We start from the raw sequence: 26,246 nt of genomic DNA, 5'->3' as shown, positions 1-26,246 counted from the left end.
GATTTAATATATCATGTCTCGCAAAAGAAACAAGAGACGAAAGAATGTAAGAAAATCCGCATTTGATAGAGTAATTTGCTGTTTTGTCGTTTTTTCTTATATTGTATGTGCTTAAAAGAAATATGATTGTGAGGAAGAAGATAAGCAGCTAAATACCCCATGATGATATTGTTGTTGTAGTTGGCTGCAATTCAATTAGGTTAAATTAAGCTTTGACGCAATTTATATCATGATGATAATGAATCACGAACGCACTTTAGATTATTTTTGCTGGCTTTTTTATCTTCACGGCATCGCGCTTCCTCATTTACAATTTTGCTCTTTAGTGGTCCCTTATGGGGGATTTATTAAGAAGTTTATATTTTTTTGGAAATGAGGATTTAAGGTTAATGAAGTTTCTTATTTTCTTAAATTAGATGAATAATTTTGAATAAATTTTGAGATGTTTACTTATTTATGTCATGTTGTTTGAATCAGAATTGGTGGAACTACGCAGAGACTATGTTCCAAATGGGTCATCTTCTCGTAGATGTCGACTTTAGGAAGGTGACAGTCGGCAGATGAGCCCACAGTCGGAAGATGGATTTTGAGGAATAGATCAAGAGCGGAAAGGGCCGTTGATATCTAACTGCAAACTAACTCTAGTCGGAATTCGTTAATGACGAGGTAGTGTTAGCAACGATGCAAAGGTGTTGGGTTTTAGAAAATTGCAGGCATTGTCTAAAGACAGTTTCAGTTTCCGACGAATTCTAAATGGGACAATGGGCCCTCTGCGCCTTACCCAAGGAAGGAAAGAAAGTAATGACGTTTCATCAAAAATCAAGTCACTGCCTAAACTAATTAACAAATTACTTTTTGCGACTCAATTCATCTTCCTTCACCTTTTCATAACACCCAACAAATCCAGTGAAATATCAAAAATCTCCACCCACGTTCATATCTACCGCAAAATTTATCTAAGGAAATGAAACCCCACAACTTTATAGTTTTTATCATACAAAGCTGAAAATGAAGTTAGGGAAAAATATGCGCAACATAATGCGATGTTGAATCTTCATTTCATCAAACAACGGAGAAAAGTCCCAACATGCGTATGTATGCGTTTAAGCCAAAAAGGATGTAGACTATTTCATCTACACCTCCATCCACAATTGACCCAATTTTCCTCTCTCTTTTTTCCTATTCTGCGTTTCTTGTTTACGATTGACATGATATGCGTAGCAACAAATTTTCTCTCTCTTTTCATCAAACTTCTCTTGTGCCTATTCATGTAAAAAGGGAGCTCGATTGTTGCTTTTTAATACATTTTCATGCCATTCTATAGATATAATAGATCCATTCATAAAAAAACGATAGATTTTTATAAATATTGGGCTGCTTAAAGTTCAATGATTGCTAAAAATCGATTCCATTATTTGTTGAGATTGAGGCGGGGATGCAAATAAATGAAGATTTTTTATCTTTATGCTGAATAAATTTGAAACACATGCGGATTTATCAGTGGAAAAGAAGATTGAAATTACAGAGTTTATTGTTGCTTGTTGTGAGGCTATAAGAGAGAATGTTGTGTTTTTGGGATAGGCACTGTGATGAAGGGTTGCTAAGCTTTGCTTGTGTCATTTTTATTGCTGAATATTTTGTTGAAATGGAAGTCGTAATTTTAACGAGAACTGAGCTGACCCGAGGACTTTTATGAAGTTGTTAGAACACCGCTGTGTAGACTCGTTGGCAGCAAGAAAGGGTGGCTTGTTGTTGCTACCATTGTGACTCGGCTGTGCTATCTATGAATAGTAACTTTAAGCTAAGAAGCTAATGAATCAGTCTATTGCATTTAGAATTGTTTTATAAGTCATTTAAGTCAGATCAATGACAAAAGTCAATAAGACCATGCCCATACTGCCCTCCATCAAGCTACAATCCTCAAAAACCATCCAACCTCCTCAATGTCATTTCATCAATATAAATTCCATGGCAATAAAATCAATAGCCAAAAAACTATTACAAAGTTTCATGTAAAACTTCAATTTGTATAGCAAATTTCCCTTATCTGAAGTACATTAGCCACAACAGCCGTAATCGTTAACATAAATATATCGATTAAAGCCCTTCAATATACATTTAAACACACTTTTTTCCTCTCTTCCAACCATCGATTTTTCCATCTAGATTGAAATTTTTCACGAATTAAGGCGTGAAAGTAACAGATTAGAAAATTCTACAAAGCTGACAGATTATAGATTTATGCTACACACGCTAAAACTGTTTGTGAATTTACAGCTGACTTTACTGTTGTATGAACATAAAAAAAAATGAAAATTTTCCATCCGACATGTCTGAAAAAAATTTATTTTAATCCACAGCTTTAACTTTATTTTCAGCGATTTGCGAGCAAAATTTATGGCAAAAACAATTAGATTTCGCAGAGAATATACAAATTAGTTTATCAAATGATTTATAGAGTTGATCTAGTTTTGGGATCATTGGATGTTTAGTCAATATTTAGTTTTGGGATTATTAGAGATTAATTTGGGTATTTTGTGTGGATTATTGACTTTTAATTGCAATTTTTTAGAGTTTAAGCTGTAACAGACTGTATAATTCTAGGAATCGACACCCGAGTGACATAAGACAACATTAAGCAGCCGTTTTGAGCGTTTTGGAGTCTTTTGAAATCGCAAGGAGTTCAGAGCCTACTTAGAAGTCACTCAGACTCCGTATAGACCCCTCCTTATCCTTTATATCACTCAAAACCAAATAAATCCCCAAATTTTCTCCCCAAACTCTCACAACTTCCTGTCATAAACACTCTAAAAGCTTCAATTTCCTGTTAATACAATCAAACATCTCAGACATGTTTATTGTTCAAAATTAGAACCATCAAGCAACTCCATCCTGAACAAAAATTCAATTTTTATTACTTTTTTTAATTCAATCAGGAAGTTTCCACTTCTTAAGCATCCAATCATTATATTACTTTAATATATCCACAAACACAATGAAAACAAAGAATAATCGACCCTTATTGTAAAGACCGTAAATATAAAGGAATACCAATCCGTACTGAACTATATGTGAGGAGCGAGGATATAGAGATAAGAATGAAATGGGGGGTTGTTTGGGAATGACGTTCTGGTAAGCCGCAAAACCCACCTTTAGTCAACTCTAAGATAGAGGTAAGTCAAAGGCAGGGGTGAGGGTTGGAATGTCTTGAGAACCCAGACTCCTCGAACTGGCACTTCAATGAACATCATTGATTGAAGAACCTTAAAAAACCACCTCAATTGAAGACGAATTGGAAGCTTTTTATTTTGGTTAAGTGAAGTACATTCGATAACATTTGAATGAATTCTTAAAAGAGTGATGAAGTAAGTGAAGGCCATGAAGTGATATTGTGAAAGATATACGTGTAATAATGTACAGGTTTATGTCAAATTGAATGGGAAACGAGACATGGAATGAAATGAAATGAAGAGGCTTTAAAGAAGCTTACTGAAAATTTATGAAGCTGTGGAAAATGCGTGACATTTTTATATAGAAATTGAATGCTTTGTGGGGATTTTAGGAATGAATTTCTGGTGAATTTTATTGAAGGAAGTTAGAGGTTGTTTGGATATTGGAGGGTATTTAGGGGGTGAAAGGTCGGTTGGACTCAGAATATCATCAAAATTCGGCTCATTTTTAGATTTAGTTTGTTCGAAAAATCCAAAAATTTACTTTCGAGTCTCTAAAAGCCTATCCAATGTCCAAACATTCAAGGTCACTAAACTATGTAATTTTATGACATTCAACAGATAAAATCGTCAATACCCAGCAACAAATAACTCTAAATCATCCATTATTTCATACAAAAATCGAACAATTGATATTGAATCAATTGGACATCCAACACCATCCAACATATTCATCCACAACTACATCCAAGCACTTCTTTCGATAGAAACCATGTGGAACATTTTCAAATTTTTATCGTTTCCAACACGTGAGGTGTTTAGCACACAGCAAGATGTTTTGCTTTAAAGAGAGAGAATCCAAAATTAAATTGCAAATTGTTTCAATGCTGTATAAACTTTATCGTCACGGAGAAGAAAAGAGATCTTGGAAAGATAAATGTCAAATTTTTTCTCGAAGGCATAAACAATTTCTTTCTTATTTTTTGTGAATTTTAAGCTTTAATTGATTCTTTTCACTTGGCATTTTTGTGTTGAGACAAAACATGATTTGCTTTGGGCACGAAATGCAAATGGATGTTGGTGAAAATTGAATATAATAAAAATTGAATTTTGGAATAATTTTGCAAATATTTTGGAAACACAATTTTATGTCAGATGCTAAAAATATGCTTGATATTTTTGTGATGTCTGCAGCTTTGACGCAGCTTGGGGGTCGGACTTCTGTTTAACAATTTAATTGTCATTTTGAATCATTTAGGGGGAGTAGCATTTGGTATTGGGAATTGACTGAGGCTAGCGAGCCTTCAGATGCCAACTAACAGAACCCATGGATCGCAGTTGATCTGCCCAGCCAACAATAATTAATTTTTCCAAATTTTAATGAGCAAAAAGCTACAAAATAAATCATAAAATTAATATACAGGATATATTATCAATACAAATTGAGCACTTCCAACCGCAAAACGATAAATTATCCATTTCAATAATTTGCGGTATATCTTAATAATGAAACTGATACCAAATTATCACATAATCAAATGAAAATCTAATTATTATCAAATTCACACCACAATAATCTCCAGCTTTACGATTAGTGATAGATTATATTTCAACTATGATATCGCATAGATACGTGAACATTGTATCGAAATTAATCAGAATTATGATGTGTAGGCTTGTAGGTGGGAGGTTATATCATTGCGATTATTGCCTTGACTTTATGAATAATTGGAAATTATGAGATTAATTGAAATGTCTTCGCAAAATTGTCATAGATGATCTATAGACTTGGTTTTATAGAATCCTAGGATACTTGACTAAAAGACAATTTTTAGTTAGGGATGGCTGAGATTGAGGGTCGGAATACAGTCTTGACCCAAACAGATATAGAAAATCTTCATGATTATGGCCACAAAAATGAGTATACGCTCATTTAAGATAGTATGTTCATTGTGTATTAGCCCGAAAGACACATGGTATATAAAAGACTGAAAAACCGGATCTTAAGACTAGCAAGACTCTAGCTTAAGACCAGAATCGATAAAATCCAAGTTGATATTTGGAATGAAGTCGAGTCATCTTGACTTGACTTTTCCACACAACTTTTCAACTTGGGGTCAGAGTGTCATGTGCTATTTTAGTAGAGTGAAGAAGACACGTGTATACTAAATCACAGACAGATACTTCAGTCTGCAGATAAATATAAAATAATGTGAAAAATTCATTATGAAGTCTCATTGGTAACAGCACCATAATTAAGAAAAACAAACAACTAGAGTCTAACTAATGAAAAATAATTTCAAAAAACTTTTACTTTATTTGTATAAAAACAAGAAATTTGTTCATTAAAATAATAACAAGCACTTATCACTCTAATAATAACGATTCAGCAACTTCTTTCAATATTAATCAAAGCTAATTACTATTAGTGATAATTATCAACGCCCATTACAATTATTAATTCCATCAAAGTCACTAACAATGTGAGAATTGTGCTAAAAAACTTATAATTAAAACACAATACTTCTATAAAAATGGCCAACGCAAGCATATGTCTCATTAACACACTGATTGCCCCTGCAGTATCATCACAAAAAGATATCATATTACGGAATTCTAATATTAGAATTCACAAACATTAAGTCAATCACATTTTGTATGCACAAGAAAACATTTTCATTCCGCTCACGTGTTTCATTCTCATTTTTATCGATACTTTTGACCTAAAAACATCTTCTTCCTTTATTCATTTTCGTGATGATGCAAAAAATTAAAGAAGAATGTTCGATATTTGATTAAAAGATGATTAAAGTGTTGACGTTGTAAAAAAGTAAAGAATAAGTTCAAATGTCAATTAATTTAACATTAATAAAATATTTCTCAATTGTGGTATGTAAAGTTCATTGAATTGCGATGAGGTTGATGCTGTTTGAGAGAATGTTGTGATTGAGAATGAAGGCATGAAGGTGGAAATGACTCAATTGCTTGAGTACAACAATTTTGGCAAGGAATTGTGTTATAAACCATATGTTGGGGAAAGGGACAAGTAGATTTCAAAATGGTTACTTGTCGTAGACTTGAGATACATCAGACGAAGTAGGAGGTGGAATGTAGAATTCTTTGCCCCGAAACCTACCCAATTTCGGAAATTCTTCATTTTCCCAGAGTTTTCTAAGACAATAATCCAAAAATTTTCACTAAAATTGAGTTTTATACCAAAACTTCTCCCTTGTCTGGCTACCTCTCCTCGGAATTCCAACCCTTGGCCACTTCCCAACCCCCTTCTGGCTATAGCCATCTATAGCCATCAAATGCAGCTAAAAATCTATTTCATTCATTGAAAATGCTCAAAAATCAAAATATTGGACACTTCTCCCTCGTCACACCTCATCTTATCACAAAATCTACCCCCAAAATCCCAATCGACATCAATCAACAACCTGCAATCTCTGTCAACAGCACGTTCATCCCACTTAACGGATTTTAAGAAGTCTTCTTTCAACATGTAATACGATGATGTCGCAATTATTTTATAACATTGTCAGAAGTGTTCGCATATATCAATATACAGTATGTATCAAGTGTGTATGTATGTTTGTTTATAAATTCAGAAATGAGGCGTGAAAAATTGCTCCTCTGTGGATATTTCAATTAAACACGTTGTCACAAACATTCCCACTAATTGCTTAATTACATATATAAGTGTAGATGTCTCAATTTTTATACATTGTATGTGTTACATACATGTGTCCTTTTTGGGACTGTATTTAATCTTTCAATGGGATTTTTCTATATCCTTATATGCGTTTTTTGTGTCACACCTTTCGTAATTGCTTAATTTTAGTGATTATGGGGATTTCTGTCAGACATTGTTGTCGAGAAGGATGAGCATTTAATAAAAATATCCATAGTGACTTTATCATGTCGTTAAATGTCCTTCGAGAATGTAAATACATCTGTGTCTGTTCTTCTGACAAACATTGTATGTATCCAACATACTGTTAACGAGCACATGTCATTAGAAAGTATGTAGAGGTAAGCAATTTATTACTTAGAATTAAATTTCTAGACAGAATTGAGTGTCGTTTTATTGATATGAGGTGGAGCATGTGCTATGTGTCAATTTCTAATAGACTTGTTTCTTGTGTCACAGCTATGCTGACAATTGAATGTACATTTACGTGTAGAATTGGTTTAAAGGCACTTCAATTGATTTTATTGAGGCTTTTATGGTATGGAATTTATATAGTTGAGTATGAAGTGATCTGAGATTGTAGTACTTGACATGGGGTCGATTTAAGGCTTTTTCAAGTGGATTTGACCACTACAGAATTGCCAAAGGTGTAGCCAAAAAGGAGGAAAGTAGGAAGAGTTTGACCCTGCTTAATCCCCCTTGACCCCTTGAGCCTCTCATTTCGGAAGCTACAAATCACTCAAAATCATCATCAAAAGACTTTAAACGATCAAAACTTCCCAAAATGCTTCCTCAAAGCCTTACAAAATCTTTAAAAAAGGAAAGCTTTATAAAATTAAATTAAGGAAATCTTTCAAGGAAGTTTGGAGAATGAAACGGAATTAAACGCGTACGTAGGTTGTATTATATTTTTAAACACGTGGATTCACTTTATATCCACCTTTAGGACTAATAATAAACAATGAATCCGTCGAGAAAAATTTGTGTACAGTAAATGGAACACCGGATATGGAATATTAAATGAGAAAATTTGTATGCAAAGTTAAAATGTATTTTTAGAATGAATTTTAAAGTGCATTAATGTCTTGGGAGATGCTAAAGCTAAATGCTTAAATTCTTTTGAGGCTATTAGCTTTAAGAACTATACTAAACAATGCCATATGCTGAAGAATTTCCTCATAAATAACAAAAGAAAATGCAATGAAAAATATTTTTATTTGAAACACTTCAACTGCCATTTCCTCTTGGTAGGGCAAAAAAGAATGCAAATTTATGAACTTGTTGTTTCTGCTTTAGTACTGACTATATAAAAAAGAAACTTCTCTTTTTCAACAATTTTTTCTATCATGTTTTTTTCGCGTTGGTTGTTCATCGGTACTTAATCGAACATAAATATAAACAATGGATGAATGTAAAGGTTTGTTATTGTTTTTGAACAGAGTTGGGCTGTTTTATAAATATTTTGAATATGAGGAACAATGCCTCGAAGGTGGAGCAATTATTGATGGAACAAAATTTGATGCCTTGATTGTTCAGTTGGCAAGGGGTGGGTCATGTAAAAGTCAAAGATGAATTAAAATTTCCGAGTTCGAATCTCATCATCTGCTCAGTTATCCGCTTCATGTTCAGAATGAGTCACGAATGAGTGTGACTGAAGTACCACGGCACGAAGTGTCCGATTGGTCTGAAACTTTGTCAGAATTAAGTCCATATTGTGTCCATTTGCGTCCAACAAAAAAATATTTTCGTCCTACTTCCAGTTCCTGGATATAGCATGTTGAAGTTTTGGTGATTTATGCCGTCACTTCAGGATTTAAAACGGCATCCCCTCCTGAAATCAACTTTATTCAACATATAACATCAAAATTGATCTACTATTTACGTCCATTTACGTCCCGCAAAAATTTTGAGGAACTGATGTCTCCAGAAGTTATGGCTCCTCAAAGTTCCTGACCAGGGTGCTTGCAGGCCAAAATATTTTTATCGTCCAAAAACTTTTATATGATCATGTTATATATCAAATCAGATCTACTTTTTCTCAGCTTTTCAAATTTGAAATAATTTTTTACGTCCAGATCTGCGTTTAGGACTTAGGGCAGTTCCAGTTATAGTCCCATACCTGAATATATGAAAAGTTTCTCAACTTTGCTCATACATGTTATATGTCTAAACATATCTATTTTCATCAAAAATAACGAATTTAGTAAAAAATCTTTATTTTGAACCTGTTTTAAATTACATATGGTATTTAAAAATTCAATTAAATAATTTTTCAAATTGAAATTTCGATAATTTGAAAAAAAATTTAATTTTTTCTCCAAATTTTAAATCTCAAAAATCTCAATAACAATTGAAAATTCTGAACATTTTTAGAAAATATATTTTTTTTTGGTTTTAAATATCCGATAAATTTTTTAAAATATATTTAATTACTGTAATCTAAACTTAGGTGTTTTGATAGAAAATAAAAAATTATTTAAAAAAAATTTTTTTTTAAGAAGAATTTTCAATTGTTATTGAGATTTTTGAGATTTAAAATTTGGAGAAAAAATTAAATTTTTTTTCAAATCATCGAAATTTCAATTTGAAAAATTATTTAATTGAATTTTTAAATACCATATGTGATTTAAAACAGGTTCAAAATAAAGATTTTTTACTAAATTCGTTATTTTTGATGAAAATAGATATGTTTAGACATATAACATGTATGAGCAAAGTTGAGAAACTTTTCATATATTCAGGTATGGGACTATAACTGGAACTGCCGTAAGTCCTAAACGCAGATCTGGACGTAAAAAATTATTTCAAATTTGAAAAGCTGAAAAAAGTAGATCTGATTTGATATATAACATGATCATATAAAAGTTTTTGGACGATAAAAATATTTTGGCCTGCAAGCACCCTGGTCAGGAACTTTGAGGAGCCATAACTTCTGTCTGAGACATCAGTTCCTCAAAATTTTTGCGGGACGTAAATGGACGTAAATAGTAGATCAATTTTGATGTATAATATGTTGAATAAAGTTGATTTTAGGAGGAGATGCCGTTTTAAATCCTGAAGTACGACGGCATAAATCACCAAAACTTCAACATGCTATATCCAGGAACTGGAAGTAGGACGAAAATATTTTTTTGTTGGACGCAAATGGACACAATATGGACTTAATTCTGACAAAGTTTCAGACCAATCGGACACTTCATGCCGTGGTACTTCAGTCACACGAATGATGAGGTTATAATGAGGACGAACACAACTATAAATTGTGATTCATGCATCCAAGCTTAAAAGTCAATGCTTACAACATCAACAAATGACTATGACATTACCTAAACTTAAATCAACTCTGTACTAACTCACATAAAGGTAGATATGCTTGTGAGGTCAATGTTTGTTTACGAGTGAGTTGTGTTGAATCTCTTCTTTATAATGCTTTAATAGGTAGACAATAGAAAAGAAGAAAACAAAGAACTTTTTATGCACAAAAGAATTTTTTAATAAATTGTTCAGACTTTATTGACCATCACTTCCGAATTAAATTTCTATGAATAGGTAGATGGAAGTGAGAATATAGATGTCGGTAGGATTGAAGCATGACTGGTCAGCTAGATAATAGAGTCAATAACAGTTGAAACTGTCCCGAATAGCACAAATTGTTTAATCGATACCAAATCTGGCTTTAAGCCGGTGTGACTCAGACATGATCCTGGATTTATATCAAATCTGGCACTAAGTCAGGGTCACTCTGGCCTCTGGTCGGATTTGATATCAATCATCACTGGTGCTATTCGGGTATGCATCAATCCTTAAAGCAATCAACAACTGTCTCATCACAAAACATTTCCAGCATTAAATCCCATAAAAAAATTTAATTTTCAAGTCAAGCTCTAAAATTTTTAATTTCACTTTACTCAATTTTCACTCAAAACTTTTTCAAGTCGTCTTCAATTAATCTTCACCATAAAAAAGTGAATAACTTCAAACAATCTAGAAAACAAAAACATTTGTTCAGTAACTGTTGCAGCCATTTGTCTACCTTAAAGAATAAAAAAACTTTTACTTCCTTTAACCACCCTCAAATAATTATTCATTTACATAGGAACGTAAAGCATGAAAAGGGAAAATGAAAAGTTTTTTTTATTGCATTTCATTATATTCTACATGTAGATGCCCTTGAAGCACTAAACCCATTTTCTGCACGATGTTTACGGTAAGAATGTTAAGGAAAATTGTTCTATTGTGTAGAGTAGAATGGAATTGAGGTGGAAGAATTTTCCGGTAGATATTGAGCAATTAGAAACGACTATAAAGAGGAATTTGAATAAGCAGAAGTGGAGCAGATGTAATTGAGGGTTGAATTGAGAAAATTTGGTAATTTTGTTGCTTGATCTAGATGTTTTGTGGATCTGAATGGGTTGCTGAAGCAAATTTCATTCGTTTGCCGTCAAAATGAGGATGCTGTAGTGCCCTGCAGAGGCTTTGTAGAGTCGATTAAACAAAAATAGGATATTGTTCAAGATTAAGGGTATTTTAAGGCACAATCATAATACTAAATACCTAAATCATCAGCCAAACCCAATCCCGAACCCAAATACCAACCCTACCTTTACCCTAAAATTGAGTTCATCCCTTCTTCATCAACAATTACCGGCAATTCTTCTATAATTCTTAATACATAAAATATGACCCACATTTCGAAGTCATTTAATTACTCTAAGGACATTTTTATGTCTACTCATTTTCCACAAATTAATTCCAAACAGGAAAATTATTTCCTCCTTTTACTTTCTTAATTGCAGAACAGCCGTAAAAATTTTGAGCACCGGCCATCAACAAATGAACCCGAATAACACAATTTGGTTGATTAATCTAAAAATCACCAGGTTGGGGGACTCTGGGATGGTGCCGGAATTAAATCAAATCCAGCACTAAGTCAGGGTCATGCGAGGCCTGGAGCTTGATTTTCGTTCGACTAACCAATTGATTAAGCCCAGAAGCAAATGAAACGCGATCACATAGTCCATATTCCCATTAATCATAGCATATATGAGCCTGAATAACAAAAACCAGTAAGGTAATCTCACATTACATTCCAGCAATTAATTAAAACATGAAACTTTTTCATATATTGATGACGTTGACTGAGCTTTTTTTGTTCCCAAAAAGCTCTTTACTATAAGTTGATTAATTAATCAAATTGAGTGACTGGCTGATGAAGTAATTGTGCCAGTATTATTATGTTTCAGACATGACCTTTTATGTCGATAAAAATGTGATAATAAAATAATAAAAAAGTTGTTCTACTCACTCAATTTCGTTGTTCTCAAAGACCAATTCGCCACGCATTGATTCATAATCCTTGCCAGATTTAGCAGTACCGTCTTCCGTCCAGTACGGAATAATAACTTTACCGCGCGCACCCGAATAACGTTGAACTTTAAGTTCAAATGTACCGACCGATTCAACAATTTCGTGATCTTTGGAAGTGAATGCAAAAATACCGCCATGATCATCGTCAAGAATCATGACCGTTGCGACTTTTGGAGTTGAGAGAGTAGCATTGTCACTAACATTACTCAAGCGAACATAAAAGTGTTCATCTTGTTCGAAGACATCATCATCAATGACCTCAATACGGAAGCGCTGTTCATCGACACCAGGTGGGAATACTAATGTACCCTTCTTGCCAATATAATCACTGCCAGCTTCAGCCGAACCATCCTCAGTTTCAAAATCAACAGTGACCAATAACGATAAATCACCACGACGTACAACACGCAATTCAAAATCACCAACACTCTCCATGACTGTATAATGTCCAGGTTCAAAATAGACTTTACATGCATGTCCATCATCCGTTTGATCAATCACATCAACACGCTGTAGTTCAGCTTTAACCTCACTCAAATCACTTTGTGCACGTTCAGATATTTTACGCATGATATTTCCACTTCCCATCATTTTGCGTGTAGCTTGAATACGATAAAAGGCTCTTGACTTTGGTCCTTTATTCAAAATTTGTTCTTGTGCCATAATCTCCAATTGCTCCAAGTCATGCTGTGGATATTTCTTACGTAATTCCTTTAATGTTGTAATATATTCACGACGTGAGTCTTCAAATTCCTTAACCTCTTCAGTCATTGCATTTTCTTCAAGTGCCTTAAAATTATCATCAAGATGATTGTTCATTTCTAATGTTTGTTCTGATGCTTCCGTTTGTACCATGACACCACGTTTGTTCATGCGATAACGCTTGCCAATATATTTGTAAATAAGAAGACGACGATCAGCAATATAAGCTGTAATTACAGTAGCTGGGAACATAAGGAAAGTGACAAAACCTTCCCAAATATCTACAACGTTTGGTGAGATGACGTCAAGAATAAGATACAGCCAAATGTATGCAAAGACTGACCATGTAGCCGTGACGAAGAATACACGCAAATGCTTAATTTTACGGACTTCACCATTTGGAATAACCAAGACACAAATGGCAATAATGACGAAAAGATTGTATGCAGCTGAACCGACAATTGTACCAGGACCAAGATCACCGGCCTTAAATTTCTTAGCAAACATTTCAATGACAGACAAGAGAATTTCCGGTGCACTGGAACCAAGTGCCATAAGTGTTAAATTAGCAACCGTTTCATTCCATACACGTACAACAACAATTTGAACTTCACCATTTGACTTTTTAACTTTCACTTCCTTTTCTTTTGATGTAATGACTTCAATTGCCGCCATAAAACGATCCGATACAATTGAGACACCGATAAAGAGATAAAAGAGCGCAAAGAAGTAAACCGCACCGCGAGCAAAACGATCACCGAGAGATATACCGTGTTGCGGTTGCCAGACACTAAGCATTAATCCATCTTCTTTACAAATTGTATCGTCATTTGCATCAGGATGTGGAGTTGATGCTGATACATTAACATTTGATTTTTCAGTTTCAGCAATTGCCGTTCCAGTGACTATTAGAATTGTTGCTACGAATAGGATGAATTTTCTTGTTAGTGACTCCATTTTAGTGCCTTTATGTCCACGTGAATTTTAATATTTTTTTTTTATTTTTTACGGAAATATTTTCGAGACGAGACGAGAAAAAAATATTTTTTATGTCCTTTTATTACATCCAAAAATTTTTTTTTGTGTTTCTTCTTCTTCCTGTCTATTTTGACGATGTCGAGGGAGGAAGAATCCGGAAAAATATCTCTTTAATTCACTGATATGCTCACTCTCACAACTTTTTTTTTCGTTTTTTTTTATTCACTCACTACCGCGAGACTCTCGACATTCGGGAGCCGCCAGGCCGAGACGACTTTTTTTCTCAATTTTTTTTCTTTCTTAAAACACACAAAAAAATAGTTTTTTTTTCACTTCCCGATTATTTTTAGATGACGATCAAGAAATATTTTCTTTCGATTAAAATGTGATAAATTTTCTTATTTTTTCAGTATGTCTAGCAAGTGTCATCAAGAACAAAAACAAAAGAGACTGTTGATTGGAAAGATGCACAGTAAGGAACAGAAAATACACTCTTTTTTTAGGCAATAAGACATAAACACACACGACCCGCGATATGATTTTTATTTTCTTTAATGCTAACTAAACGATTGTTGCATTTGATTTGTAGCGTCTTTTAATTCCATTGTGTTGATTATATCCACACACGAAAAAAAAACTTTCCACTGATTTTTCCGGGCCTTGACTGAAATTTTTTCTTATATTTTTTTTAATACACAAAAATGCTTGCTAGATTCTTTTTTTTTCAGATGGCCCTTGATAATATGAAATACACACTTTAGTATAGAATCACTACTATCGGATGACGGAGTAGAAGAGATGCGATGATGGCTGATGCCTCTCTGAAAAAAAAAACAAGGAGGAAGAAAAGAAAAGAAACTATAAATAAAAAAATTTTCCGCTCATCGTACAGTGAGAATTAATTTTTTTTTTCTTTCATTTTATATTAAAACACTTATTTTTGAGGCAGTGTTGTTAAATGGCTGAATGTCTGGAACAGGCAGAAATTTGACTTGGTCTTGTCTATGTCTAGAAGCACGATGCGGTAGGTTTTATGTTTTTCTACTCAATAATTGAGTTAAAATTAATTGTCACGGTGACATCGCGATCCTTAGTAACTAAAATGCGGTCCCTTGGTATAATATCGATACAAACGGTTCAGTTTTGGCTATTGCCATAAAAAAAACTCATAATTTGTGAGGACATGGTTCTGAAAATTCAATGAAATTGAAGTTTGAAAAATTCAAATACCATAATTTTAAGAATCAATAGCTAAAGTTACTAGTTAAAATACATTAAGATTCTCTCAGACAACGGGCCAATTTCTCCTGTTCAATCGTACCATTAGGACAGTGTAGGTCAGCACTTAGCTTGACATGATCTCTATTAAAGTCAACAATCTGTACTTCTACCTGAACTTTCGTGACTTAAACTACCATGATTAAGACTTTAAATTTTGTTAAGACTTGGGACCAATTCCTGGATTAGCTAGGAAGTAATTGGCAGAAGTTCTCGAAGGATAAAACCGACTTTAGATGTTCTGTCCACGCATCAATGGACCAATGTTTGCCCCAGTCAAGGATGTAAGTGAGAAGCCAATTTCTTCAGTTTAACTGTACTACTAAGACAGTGTAATGAGGAACTTGAAGCTTGATAAAGCTGTTAGAGCCATACAATGCCAATTCCAGAGAAATTTGCCAAAGTTCTTCATTAGATAGCATCAAAATAAGACACAATCTCCATTTAAGTCATCAATCTGTACCAAATCTATACATCCAGTATAACAACACTGTCTTCAGACAGTCCATTCGGCTATATTATATGTATATACACACCAGGCAGATTTTCATTTCTGCACATATGAACAAAAAATTGAGCAACAAAAATTCTCTCAAAAAAATTTTGTAATACAATAAAATTCGAGTATGAGATGTCCAGCAAGCAAGCATAGTCATATTATGACATTATGACAATTTGTAATAATTTAGTCGTCGATAGGCAAAGGTTCACATAAGTATGTGATGATGATGATACACATACATACTGTCAAGGCGGGGGAGAGCTAATTTTAAAAATTGTTCATTTCTTCATTCGCCGAAATGGCTTTTAATTCTAATTATAATTTCTGCCGCCTTCTATCTCATACTGAATATTCATGCCACCACATAGACATTCATTTTTTTCTGTTCCTATCTACAATATTATTATAATGTGAGAAGAAGGAAAATGAAAATATACAAATATAAATTGCGAAAAAATTAATTTCTCTTGTTTCGTTCTCTGTTGAAATGTTTCTATTTTTCTTTTCTTTTTCACATTTTCATCTCTTAAGTTTAAGCTTTCAAAAAATTTTAGTGAGATAATTTTTGTTTTTTTTTTGACAAGCGATACAACAAGGTAACGTTCGTTTAGGATTTGAATGAGGTGTAAAGTGGTATTTTAGGGTTATAAAGAATGAGTCTTTAAAAAGTGGGTATGACTAAGTGATTGACCTAATCATGTGTATCTTGTACTGTGTGTCATGTTTATCTAGTACTGAGTTTGGATGAATATAGTGGAATTATTTTGGCTATAGAATTTTTAGTTGAATTCTATAGACTAGCAACTATGACGCAACTCTAATAATTACATTTTACTAGCCTAGACATTGACAGAAATATCTCAATTTAAATTGGAATATAAAAAATTAGTTCTGGTTATTGGAAGATCTTATAAGCTCTTAGCTCCAGTTGAAGTGAGGCTAATCGTGTAAAGATTAGAAACTAATAAATTAAGCTGGAGAGTTTTGTAATTTAGGTTATGATTTTAGATCAGGGGTGTGACCAAAAGGAGGTTGGTTTAAAATTCTCCTCTTTTTGGACAAATTCTTCAATTAGGGCATAACATTCAAATTTAGTTGAAAACTCAAAGTGAATTGCAAACCAGAGCTTGAGGTACTCGTATTTTATATGGAGTCGAGTCGATTGAAATCAGCCATTTCCTTATAAAATCCGAATCAACACCGAATTCTGACTCAAGCTAAGTTTATTGGTAGTCGACTAAAAAACTTGTCAAATAAATTATTTTTTGGAAGGCTTTCAGAAAGCTTAAGTCAAATTTAATTAAATTTCTCCAAAAATTTTTCCAGATAATATCTGAGCTTGAAGTTGATTCGGATTTTGTATGAAAAAGTCGACTTAACTCGACTCGACTTCAAAATTGAGCCGATTTTGAAACTGGATAATATAAAATCAGCTTGAGTACACTACGAAACAAATAATTCTTCTTTCATTCGTTTGATAAAAACCTCAATCTACTCGACACAACCTAGTTCTCAGTTTAATGCAACATGTTCCATATCGCACGACATTTAATAATTTTGCAAAGCTAAAAACTGAATGTTTTTACCACATGGCCAGCATAAGATTTTGTGATATTTAAAATACACTCAAAAATGTGCTCAACACTTCACAAAATTCCCTAAAAATTCATGATTATTATCGCGTATCATAATCGCGTAGTCAACAATTTGTAAACTTCCATCTAAGATCACTCAAAATCGTTTTCAGCTCAATTTTTAATGTTCATAAATCTCCATTTTTTAAACAAAAGGAAATTTTCTTATTTCATTCTCCTACACATTTCTGTTTGATTCATCAAAAATTAATCGTCAACTTTACAGCACAAGTACTTTGAGATAATTTTTTTCTGATTCGTTACTATGCAAGGAACTCACTGCCTTTAATATTTTTTGTTTGAATTTAAATATTTATTAGACATTAAAGTTAATCACTAGCATTTGGTGCTGTCACTACGCACTCCATGAATCACGTTTGAGTAACTTGGATATAATTTAATTTTTAATGAATTACTCAACATGTAGTAACACAAAAAATTTGTATTATCTCTCAATTATTGCGATAATTTTTCACTTTAGTCTCGCATTTAGTAAATTTTTTTAGTTTATAATCTCAGTTCCACCAAATAAAAAATCGAAGCTCATTTCATAATAAATTATCAATATCTTATCTACGACTTCTTCTTTCCTTGATTTATCAAACTCATTTCGTTACGACCACGTCTGTGAAACAAGAAACAACGAAAAATCCAGTAAGGTAGAAAAAAAAATTGATTCATTCACTCATATCATCAATGTCGTAGTCGTATATACCCGATGATAATAATAATAATAATAATAATAGTAATAGTAATGACACAGAAAATAGTAGAAATAAATTTATCGGTTGGTAATCATATGATTGCGACCAATTGACACGCAAAGTTGTTGTGGGCAAATACCTTAAGGGGGTTGTTACTGAATAATAGTAATCCTGTTTTAATGCAGGAATTCTGTCATGAAATTTTATTGCTCTGTATTTTTGAGCTTACTTTAAACAATAAATGCTATTTTTCGTCGTAAAAATTGATCGGAATCAGCCACTATACAGCATTCCGGGGGTCCTCCAGAAGTATATTCAAGACGGGGTTTGAAGGTCAGCCAACCCTCTAAGACCCTATTGAAAATAATGTTTCAAAATTCTTAGGATTTATCTCCATAAGTTTTGCTGCTCTATACAATCCCCCTACTGGCCAGGGCGTAACCAGAGGGAGTGAGGCTTTTGGGGACTCAATCCCTTGGGATCCTAACGTCATGCCATCAACGCGATGACATAGCGACGGCTTAGAGACGTCTTAGCGACTACATTGTGCTGTTCTGAATTCAGAACCTTTTCAATTGTTTGTCACTAATCGTTCTATAGTAAGCATTCTGTGGCTAAACGAGGAACAAGCCAAAGAGTCCATTTTCCACCAAACTCAATAAGTGAACAACCCCTCACTATTATTATTTCCATTTCCTTTTACTTTTCGACTTTTAAAATTCCTCCAATGTTTGTCTATCCGAATGTATGTTTGTCTGAATCAGAATGTGGTGGCATGGCACTTTCAATTGTCGTGAATGGAAGCAAACAAAATATGATAAAAAAAAAGTATCAAGTCATACCGAGTAAAAGTGAATACAATACACAAAAAATCAAAATATTGACGCTATTTGACTAAAAAAAAAGTAGTTTCAATGCGATGACACACACGCGATGGTACATCAGAAACTGCTCAAAACTCTTTTTTTTTTTGGCTCCCGCGAAAAATTTTCTATAGATTTTTTTACTTCTTATTTCGTTTGCTCTATTAAAACCCTGGGAAGTCTCTCAAAAATTTACGTTTTTTTTCACGAAATGAAAATGAAAATTCACATCATACATAAAGTGAGGCAGTAGCGGATGGATCACACTTTTAAGTGGCCACTTAGTGGAAAAAGATGAAAATGCGTGTGAAGGGAAATGGAAGCCAATCAATCATGTCCGCATAGCTGTAGCGAAAGAAGAGGAAAATAAGTAAAGTAAAAAAATCAAATCGATCTTCAACTCTCATCAGCTCATGCGATCAAAAGTGAACTATTTTTCTCTGACACGGTGTGTGTGCGCGCTCACGGACACCAAACAACACCACTGACCACCTTCGTCAGAGTGACGAAAAAATTAGAAAAAAAGAAAGAAATTTTTTTTTCTTTCTTGATTTTTTTTTGGGGTTTCTTGAGGGAATTTTGGGAGATTTATGAGTAAGTTATGGATGAAGTTGCTGAGATGTAGTCAGGAACTTCATAGATAGGGAGAAGATGCAGGCGGAAGCAGAAATTTTTTGATGTAAAATGCAAAAAATTACAAAACTTTCCAGATTTTTACATCAAAATTCAACAATTGAGTCCAAAATTGGAGCTTTTAACCCCCTGGACATGCCTCTGTTCCTGACATGTGAAGGAAAATATACATATTCCTCGTGACGATTAAGAGAATTGAGTTGAAGAAAATTAGTTTTATGATCTTGTAAATTTTTGTTTCTTTACGAGCTTTAATTTCATGATCGCGGGAATTTGAGCATAATGTGGTGCGAACGAGAGATATTTTAGACAATTTTTTCGGGAATAATGGCGCCGATGACCTTTTATTAAGTCTGTGATTTTAGTAAAAATTAGTGCAAATGCAGTATTGAGCGACAGAAATGAAGAAGGGTTTGCCATGGAGTTATAAAGGCTTCGCTAAATCACTTTTATTGTCACTAAATAGCGGTTTCAATGTGAATGTCGTGAATGTCATTAAGTAGCTGAGACGAAGCCTTTACAACTCCGTGACAGAATCTTCTTGATTTGTGTCACTCGGAACTATCTATTCTTGCCATTTAAGTGGAAATCGTAACAAAATTCCCCAATAAACTTGTTTAAATTAGTTAAACCTGATGATAAGACTGGGATAAGCTATATTCGACGTTTTAAAGCCAGTTCCTGAGACAGTTCATCGATTTACAAATTGAAAAATATTCTCATTATGCCAAAAAACTCGACCAGATCAGTCTTTCTGAAATTCGAGTAGCCTCACTGATTTCACAATTTAATTTTCTTCAAATGTTTATTTTTTTTAGATCCTCAAAATTTACATTCACTTGTTATGACTCTGCTAGAAATTTAAGCCACACGTTTCGAGTTTCTAACGTCGAATTTATCAGTTCTTTTTACTTTTACTTTTTGGCCACAAAAAATCAAATAAACACCAATTAATTAAATTACATTTTTTTCTTCAATATTTAATGAATTAATTTCTGTAATTGTTCAATCAGCTGTTTGACAAGATTTCAATATGTCTTTTTATTCATAATCACTTGTGAAAACACAAACACATTAATAATTAATTTCATTTCTTCTTTCACTTCCAATTATACACTTTGAAACCCTTGTCATGTTGTTACACAGATAAATTAAAGTTCAATTCATTTTCAGACATGAACACTTCTTTTTTTTTGGATATAAATTGAATTCTTTTGAATTTTGGTGCTAATCCATTGTGAGAATGAAACCAAGAAGACATGCTACTATGGTGGTCTAATTATATTATTCTAGAAAATTGGGGATTTTTTTGGTTGAAACAGATGATATTTTTTTGAGAATGACGTCAATATTTAATGCATTAGAGCGGTGGTTGGCAAGCTTTTTTTGTGTCTTGACACACCTTAGTGGTAAGTCACGATCTTAACCACACATGGCATGGGGTTCATGGCGTTTCATGCTAGTGTGTCGTGGCACACAGCTTGGACAAAACTGCTCTTGAGAATGAGAGGAACTGAATATGTAAAGCCGAATGCAATTAAGGTCAGCAAATTACCGACCAGCACACTGTAGGGCACAGCATCTAAGGATTGGTCAGAAACAGGAAAGAATACCGTATAGGTCGTCCAACGCTGCTGGAATGCGTTTTTGTCTGCACGCTAGCAATTCTGGACAAACCCCAGGTTTAAGTCAATTTTAAGTCAATTCCTCACAGGTGATTCAACCTTGTATTTTGTCCTTAATTTGTCATCACCTCTCACATACTTCCATCACAATTAATTTAATTAATTTCTCCTAATTTAAATAAATACAATGCTACTTTCATGGCCATTTAGCAATGAATACGATGAAGGAATGAAGACGACGATGAGTAAATCATTGACGCAGACACACATTTATCACCTGATCACCCACAGCAAAATTTTAATTCAATTGAAATCTTTTTGATAATTTACAAATTCACTAAATAAACAAAACAACCACTCAGCTATAACTTTTTTTTGTGTCTATTCTTTCTACGAATGCTGAAATTAATCTTTGCTGAACATTTTATTTGTACACTTTCTGCATTATATTACACATTATGGGCAGTCTTGAATAAGAAAAACTTTAAATTTATGTGCTAATGAAATAATTGAATAAACTGAACTGCATCTCTTTTGATATAGGAAGAACAGCATGGGGTGAATAAACTTATTTATTTTAACAACTTATTAGCACTAATTTGAGCACTTCCTTGTAAAAATATCACAAATTGTCACAAATATTTTCGTAACTTGGTTAATTGCTGTGAAGGTCAAGTTCAGTACGGCACATATTTTTTTATTAGTTTTTATGGAAATTATAGTCATCAACTGCTATATATAATTTTATTGTATGGAGCAATTAACTTAAATTTGACTATGACGATTGGAAGCACACAAGGTCGAAATTTGAACGTCAAGTTGGGGCTGGAGTTTGAGTTGGTTAGATCTGAGTCTGGTCGACTCAAAGCAATATGTCAAGTCGCCCACTCAAGATCAGTTTCAGGATCTTCGGAATTGGAAAATGATGGTGAAATTCAAATTCTACAGATGATTAAAAATAGCTTTTACTGCCGTCAGATTCATGGAAACTACAGACTCAAAGATATTTTGTTTATATTCTATAATGTCATCCAACGATGACCATTCTTTTATAGAATTAAATTCTTATATGCATCCGTATATATATTTTCGGAATTTCCATCTGTATTGATGCAATAATTTTGACAAACTTGCATAACCAGTCTGCGTTGCCTAGGTCAGAATGGAATAAAACATGTTAGAGTCTCAAAATTGAGCGAAACACTTGTTTGAATTGTTCTAATCAAAATCAATTAAGATGTATGATTGCTGACTATTAAATAACTATATTGGGTTATAAACGAGAATATTAATCGTATTTTGACATTTTTGGGGGTCTATCAATTGTGGTGTGAGTCTTTGGAATTTTCTTCATCAGAGCCAATAACCCGAGCAACATAGCATGTAGATGATATTATATGATAGCTTGACGGAGGCCATATAGCCGATATTTCAAAAATTCCATTAAATGACACTCATTTGACCGGCAAATGTTTTGTAACGTCATCGACAAGATATGTTGCTTAGACAAGAAGAACAACAAATCCGCAGATTCCATCGTGCGCCGTAAATGACTTCAATTACTTTAAATGAACACTTTAGATAATTTAATTGCTGATTTGCAAAGTAATCTCACTGCACAACATATCAGCCTTGCACTCAGTTTGCATGTACAAAAATCACAAATATGAAAGGTCATTGAATTTCGAAACTGGAAATGCTGTAACATTACCCATAGACATAATAATGTCGCTCGATTACTTTCAAATACTTTGCAGATACTTTTCAATTTAAATATTTTTAGAATAAATTATAGTGTCCAATTTTGGACTTTTATGATAGGGCGTTCAATTGTGATGGCACGGATATATAAGCTATAAAAAATCAAATTTATATTCATGAATGACTTCTATTGGCACATTTTGATATTTTCAAACCCGAACGGATATCTGCATAAACGTCAAATAAACGAACAATAGCCTCAATTCACTTTAGACGAAACTAAACCAGACAGGAAGGAAATCGCACAGTCACAGTCACAAGCGCAAAAAATAGACTTTTTTAAAAATATGTCATCTCAATTTCTAATAGATAAAGTAAATAATTCAGCTGATTGAAAATGCCGGGGGCAATAAATTTCTCAGCAATATTCATACGAAAGTGTCAACTGCACAATGGCATAAAACTACATTTTTTTCTCATTCGCTATTAGAATTAAGTTCAATAAAGTGAGAGAAATAGAAAAAAAAAAATGAAAAATATTTTTCATATGCGACAGGCTCTTCACACTTTCTATGTTCACAGTACTTCTCTTTTCGATTGGCTTGTCTTAATTCAATTAGGAAAATTTTTCCTTCAATTTTCACTTCTGATCGGAATTAATGTCTGTTAAAATTCTATTTCATTAATAATTCTGTTGTCTTTTTGAAATTATCCAAATTGTCTTGCGATGAAATGAAGAAGATTCTTTTGTGAAGGAGAAATGAACAGTTTTTTTGGGTTGGGGGTGATGGACAGTGATGTTTGACATTTATAGATTAGTGTAGAATTTTTAGATTGAGGCAAGGCTCGATGTTGACTGAATTTAGGTCGACTTGAGTCTACTCTAGTCTATTTAAATTGAGTAAACTCTAGTCGATTTGTTTTCTTAGGTTGCGGCACTATACTCAAGTCGACTTGAGTCGACTCATTTATTTTTGAAAAGACTTCACTTGACTTCGAGTTCTGGATTGAGGTATAGTTCCAAAAATTCTGAATTTCTAATGAATGACCCCTAAAAGGTCACATATCTGCTCTCACACAAAAATATCTAGATCTAAAATTGAAAGTTGCTCAAAATTCAAGCACAGATCTGGTTCATTGTTGACTTCATTCATCGGAAATTGAAGTCTACAGAACTTTTCTGTCTTCTGTCACTATATTAAGAATCCAATCAAATTTCTAGTAAAATGTCACATAATTCAACAAAGTTCCAATTCTCTAAAATTCCAAACATCATTGATGAACAAACTCCTAGAACAGTAGTGGCCAACTTGTGTGTCGTGACAGACCTTAGCAAAAAGCCTCGATTGAATCCGCACATTGCTTGCAATTCATGGCATTTCCAATAAGTTTTGATTAGGGTTTTTGGTGTACCGTATCACACACGCTGCCCACGACTGCCCTAAATGACTGAGAAAATTCCCTTCTCGTCTTTCGGACTAGCAAAAAATTCCTATTATTATTACAGCACAAGAAAAAAAAAATAATCCAAAAATAAAAATCATTCTTGTTGCGAATATCTTCTGGTCTTGATGTGTATTTGTAACATAGCCGAGAGACTTTATTTTATTTTTCGCTCATAATTATAAGTATATATCCATATATATGATTTTTTATTTGTTCTTGAACGAACCAAATAATTATTTGATGCATATAGACAGATATACAACAAAATAAGAGAGAAACTTGTTGTTGTTGACTTTTAGAAACTCACAAAAATTGCATATGTGTATTTATATGATAATATATTCGCGAAATCCCGTTCAAAGTTAATAACAATACGCGATAACTTCCCGCTTATTGTAATTATCGTAAATTGTTCAGAGAGCGAAATTTCAATTTTTTTAATTTTTTTATAGACGATTTTTTTGAATTTTTTTAAGTCCCGATTCAATTGTCTTGAAAATGCGATTCCGCTCCTCGATATGCCGAAATGAATTCACAGACTAAAAATGCGAATGTTTTACACAAGCAGAAAAACAAAAAAAAAAAGCATAAGCAAGAAAATGTTATTCCCACAGAAAAAAACTTCGGCTCACTCTATGTGCTGAACATTCTCTCTCCCGAAAATTATTATTATATCGTAGAAGAAATTTTCCTCACAAAAAAAATGATATTTTCAGTAAAGTTGAAGTCAATATTCTCAGAGAGTCCGGTCTGTCATCAAGAGAGGAAATCAAGAAGCAGAACGGCATGCGTATGTGTAGATGCGATAAAATGCTAAAGTTTCATGTGTTTACAGTCAATAGCTTCATACATCGCAATTGAATTTCACGATGATTCATTTATTCCATGCAGTTACTCATCAAAAAAGAACTGAGAGAAGCAAGTAAATTATGAGAGAGAATCTCTGGAAAAGTTGCGCAATTCATTCAGAATCTCATATAAAAAAATAAAAGTCAAGTCCATAGGAAGTCAAGTAAATGAGAGTGAAAATCAACAAAACGCACATGTATGAAAAGTGAGAGTGAAATATGTAGTAACAAATAAATTATTTACTACGCACAATCGGCATGGAATTGAAGTTCACCAACACACATGTGCTCATGGATTTCCTTTGGTGAAATGCTTGCTGATGTGGTAAGTTTGTTGATGGCTGTTATTAATGAATTTTTGATCGAAATTTACCAATTTCTACATAATAAAGTGATAATCCAGCATTTCCAAATCAAAAATGCATCTTACATCCTTTATAGACCCTCATAAACATACCTGATTAATAATAAAAGTCGATTTCATTCATAAAAACACCGGAGCTTTCGATGCAGTTACATTTTGTTGATTTTTCTCTCTTACTATGAATCACTGAAGCTTTTTATGAAGTCGTGGTGAATTGTAAAGCTTTTCACCACAGAAACGAGTGATAAGAAGATAACTGCATTTGTTTGAAGCATGTGCTGACAGTAAGTTTGGTGAATTGTACGATTTTTTGATGTATGAAAGAGATTTGGTAGATTTTCAATTACTAGGATGGTTTATGCTGATTGGATGATATTTTTGCGATCCATGACCTCTCTTAGAAGTCTTCTAAAGCTGACTTAATAGCTAGCTTCCGTTTGCCAATTTCGGACAACAAAGTAGACTGGAATACGTTAGAAATAGTTATCAACATGACATTAACTTGACATCAACTAGTTATAACGTATTTTTGTCCAGTAGAGCATATTATATCTATCGACAGCTTTTCTCCATCAGTTCCTGTTCCTTTCCATGCTCCTTTGCTTTTATCAATTTATAAACAATCGTTTAATCAATCCGATTCCAGGTTAGCGTGATTCTGGTGTCAAATTTGACTTTCTTTGACACTGTGCCAGAGATATTTGAGTCTGGTGTCGAATTTTGGATCAATTAACCAA

At 33.3% G+C, this 26,246-nt stretch overlaps 1 protein-coding gene across 3 annotated transcripts in view; it reads right to left on the bottom strand.

The window, feature by feature from the left end:
• Calx (sodium/calcium exchanger 3) overlaps positions 1-24,823 on the bottom strand; it is a 214,584-nt gene extending 189,761 nt beyond the window's left edge. For 2 of the 3 annotated variants that reach the window (XM_070637792.1, XM_070637794.1), the window contains exons 1-2: positions 18,872-18,997; positions 12,170-14,732 (exon numbers count right to left, since the gene is read on the bottom strand). In XM_070637792.1, the coding sequence (XP_070493893.1) occupies positions 12,170-13,890 (1,721 nt within the window). In that variant the 5' untranslated portion in view covers positions 13,891-14,732; positions 18,872-18,997. Of the gene's footprint in view, positions 1-12,169; positions 14,733-18,871; positions 18,998-24,604 lie in introns of those variants that run through there. The other variant, XM_070637793.1, reaches the window with a different exon arrangement.
• Between the last annotated feature and the right edge of the window lie 1,423 nt (positions 24,824-26,246).

Source organism: Chironomus tepperi, unplaced genomic scaffold (genome assembly GCF_022539635.2).
Source record: "Chironomus tepperi strain 1889 unplaced genomic scaffold, CSIRO-AGI_Ctep_v1 contig_163, whole genome shotgun sequence".
Lineage (NCBI taxonomy): Eukaryota > Metazoa > Arthropoda > Insecta > Diptera > Chironomidae > Chironomus > Chironomus tepperi.
Note: the sequence above shows the minus strand (reverse complement) of the source record. Positions and strands in the feature narration are given on the sequence as shown.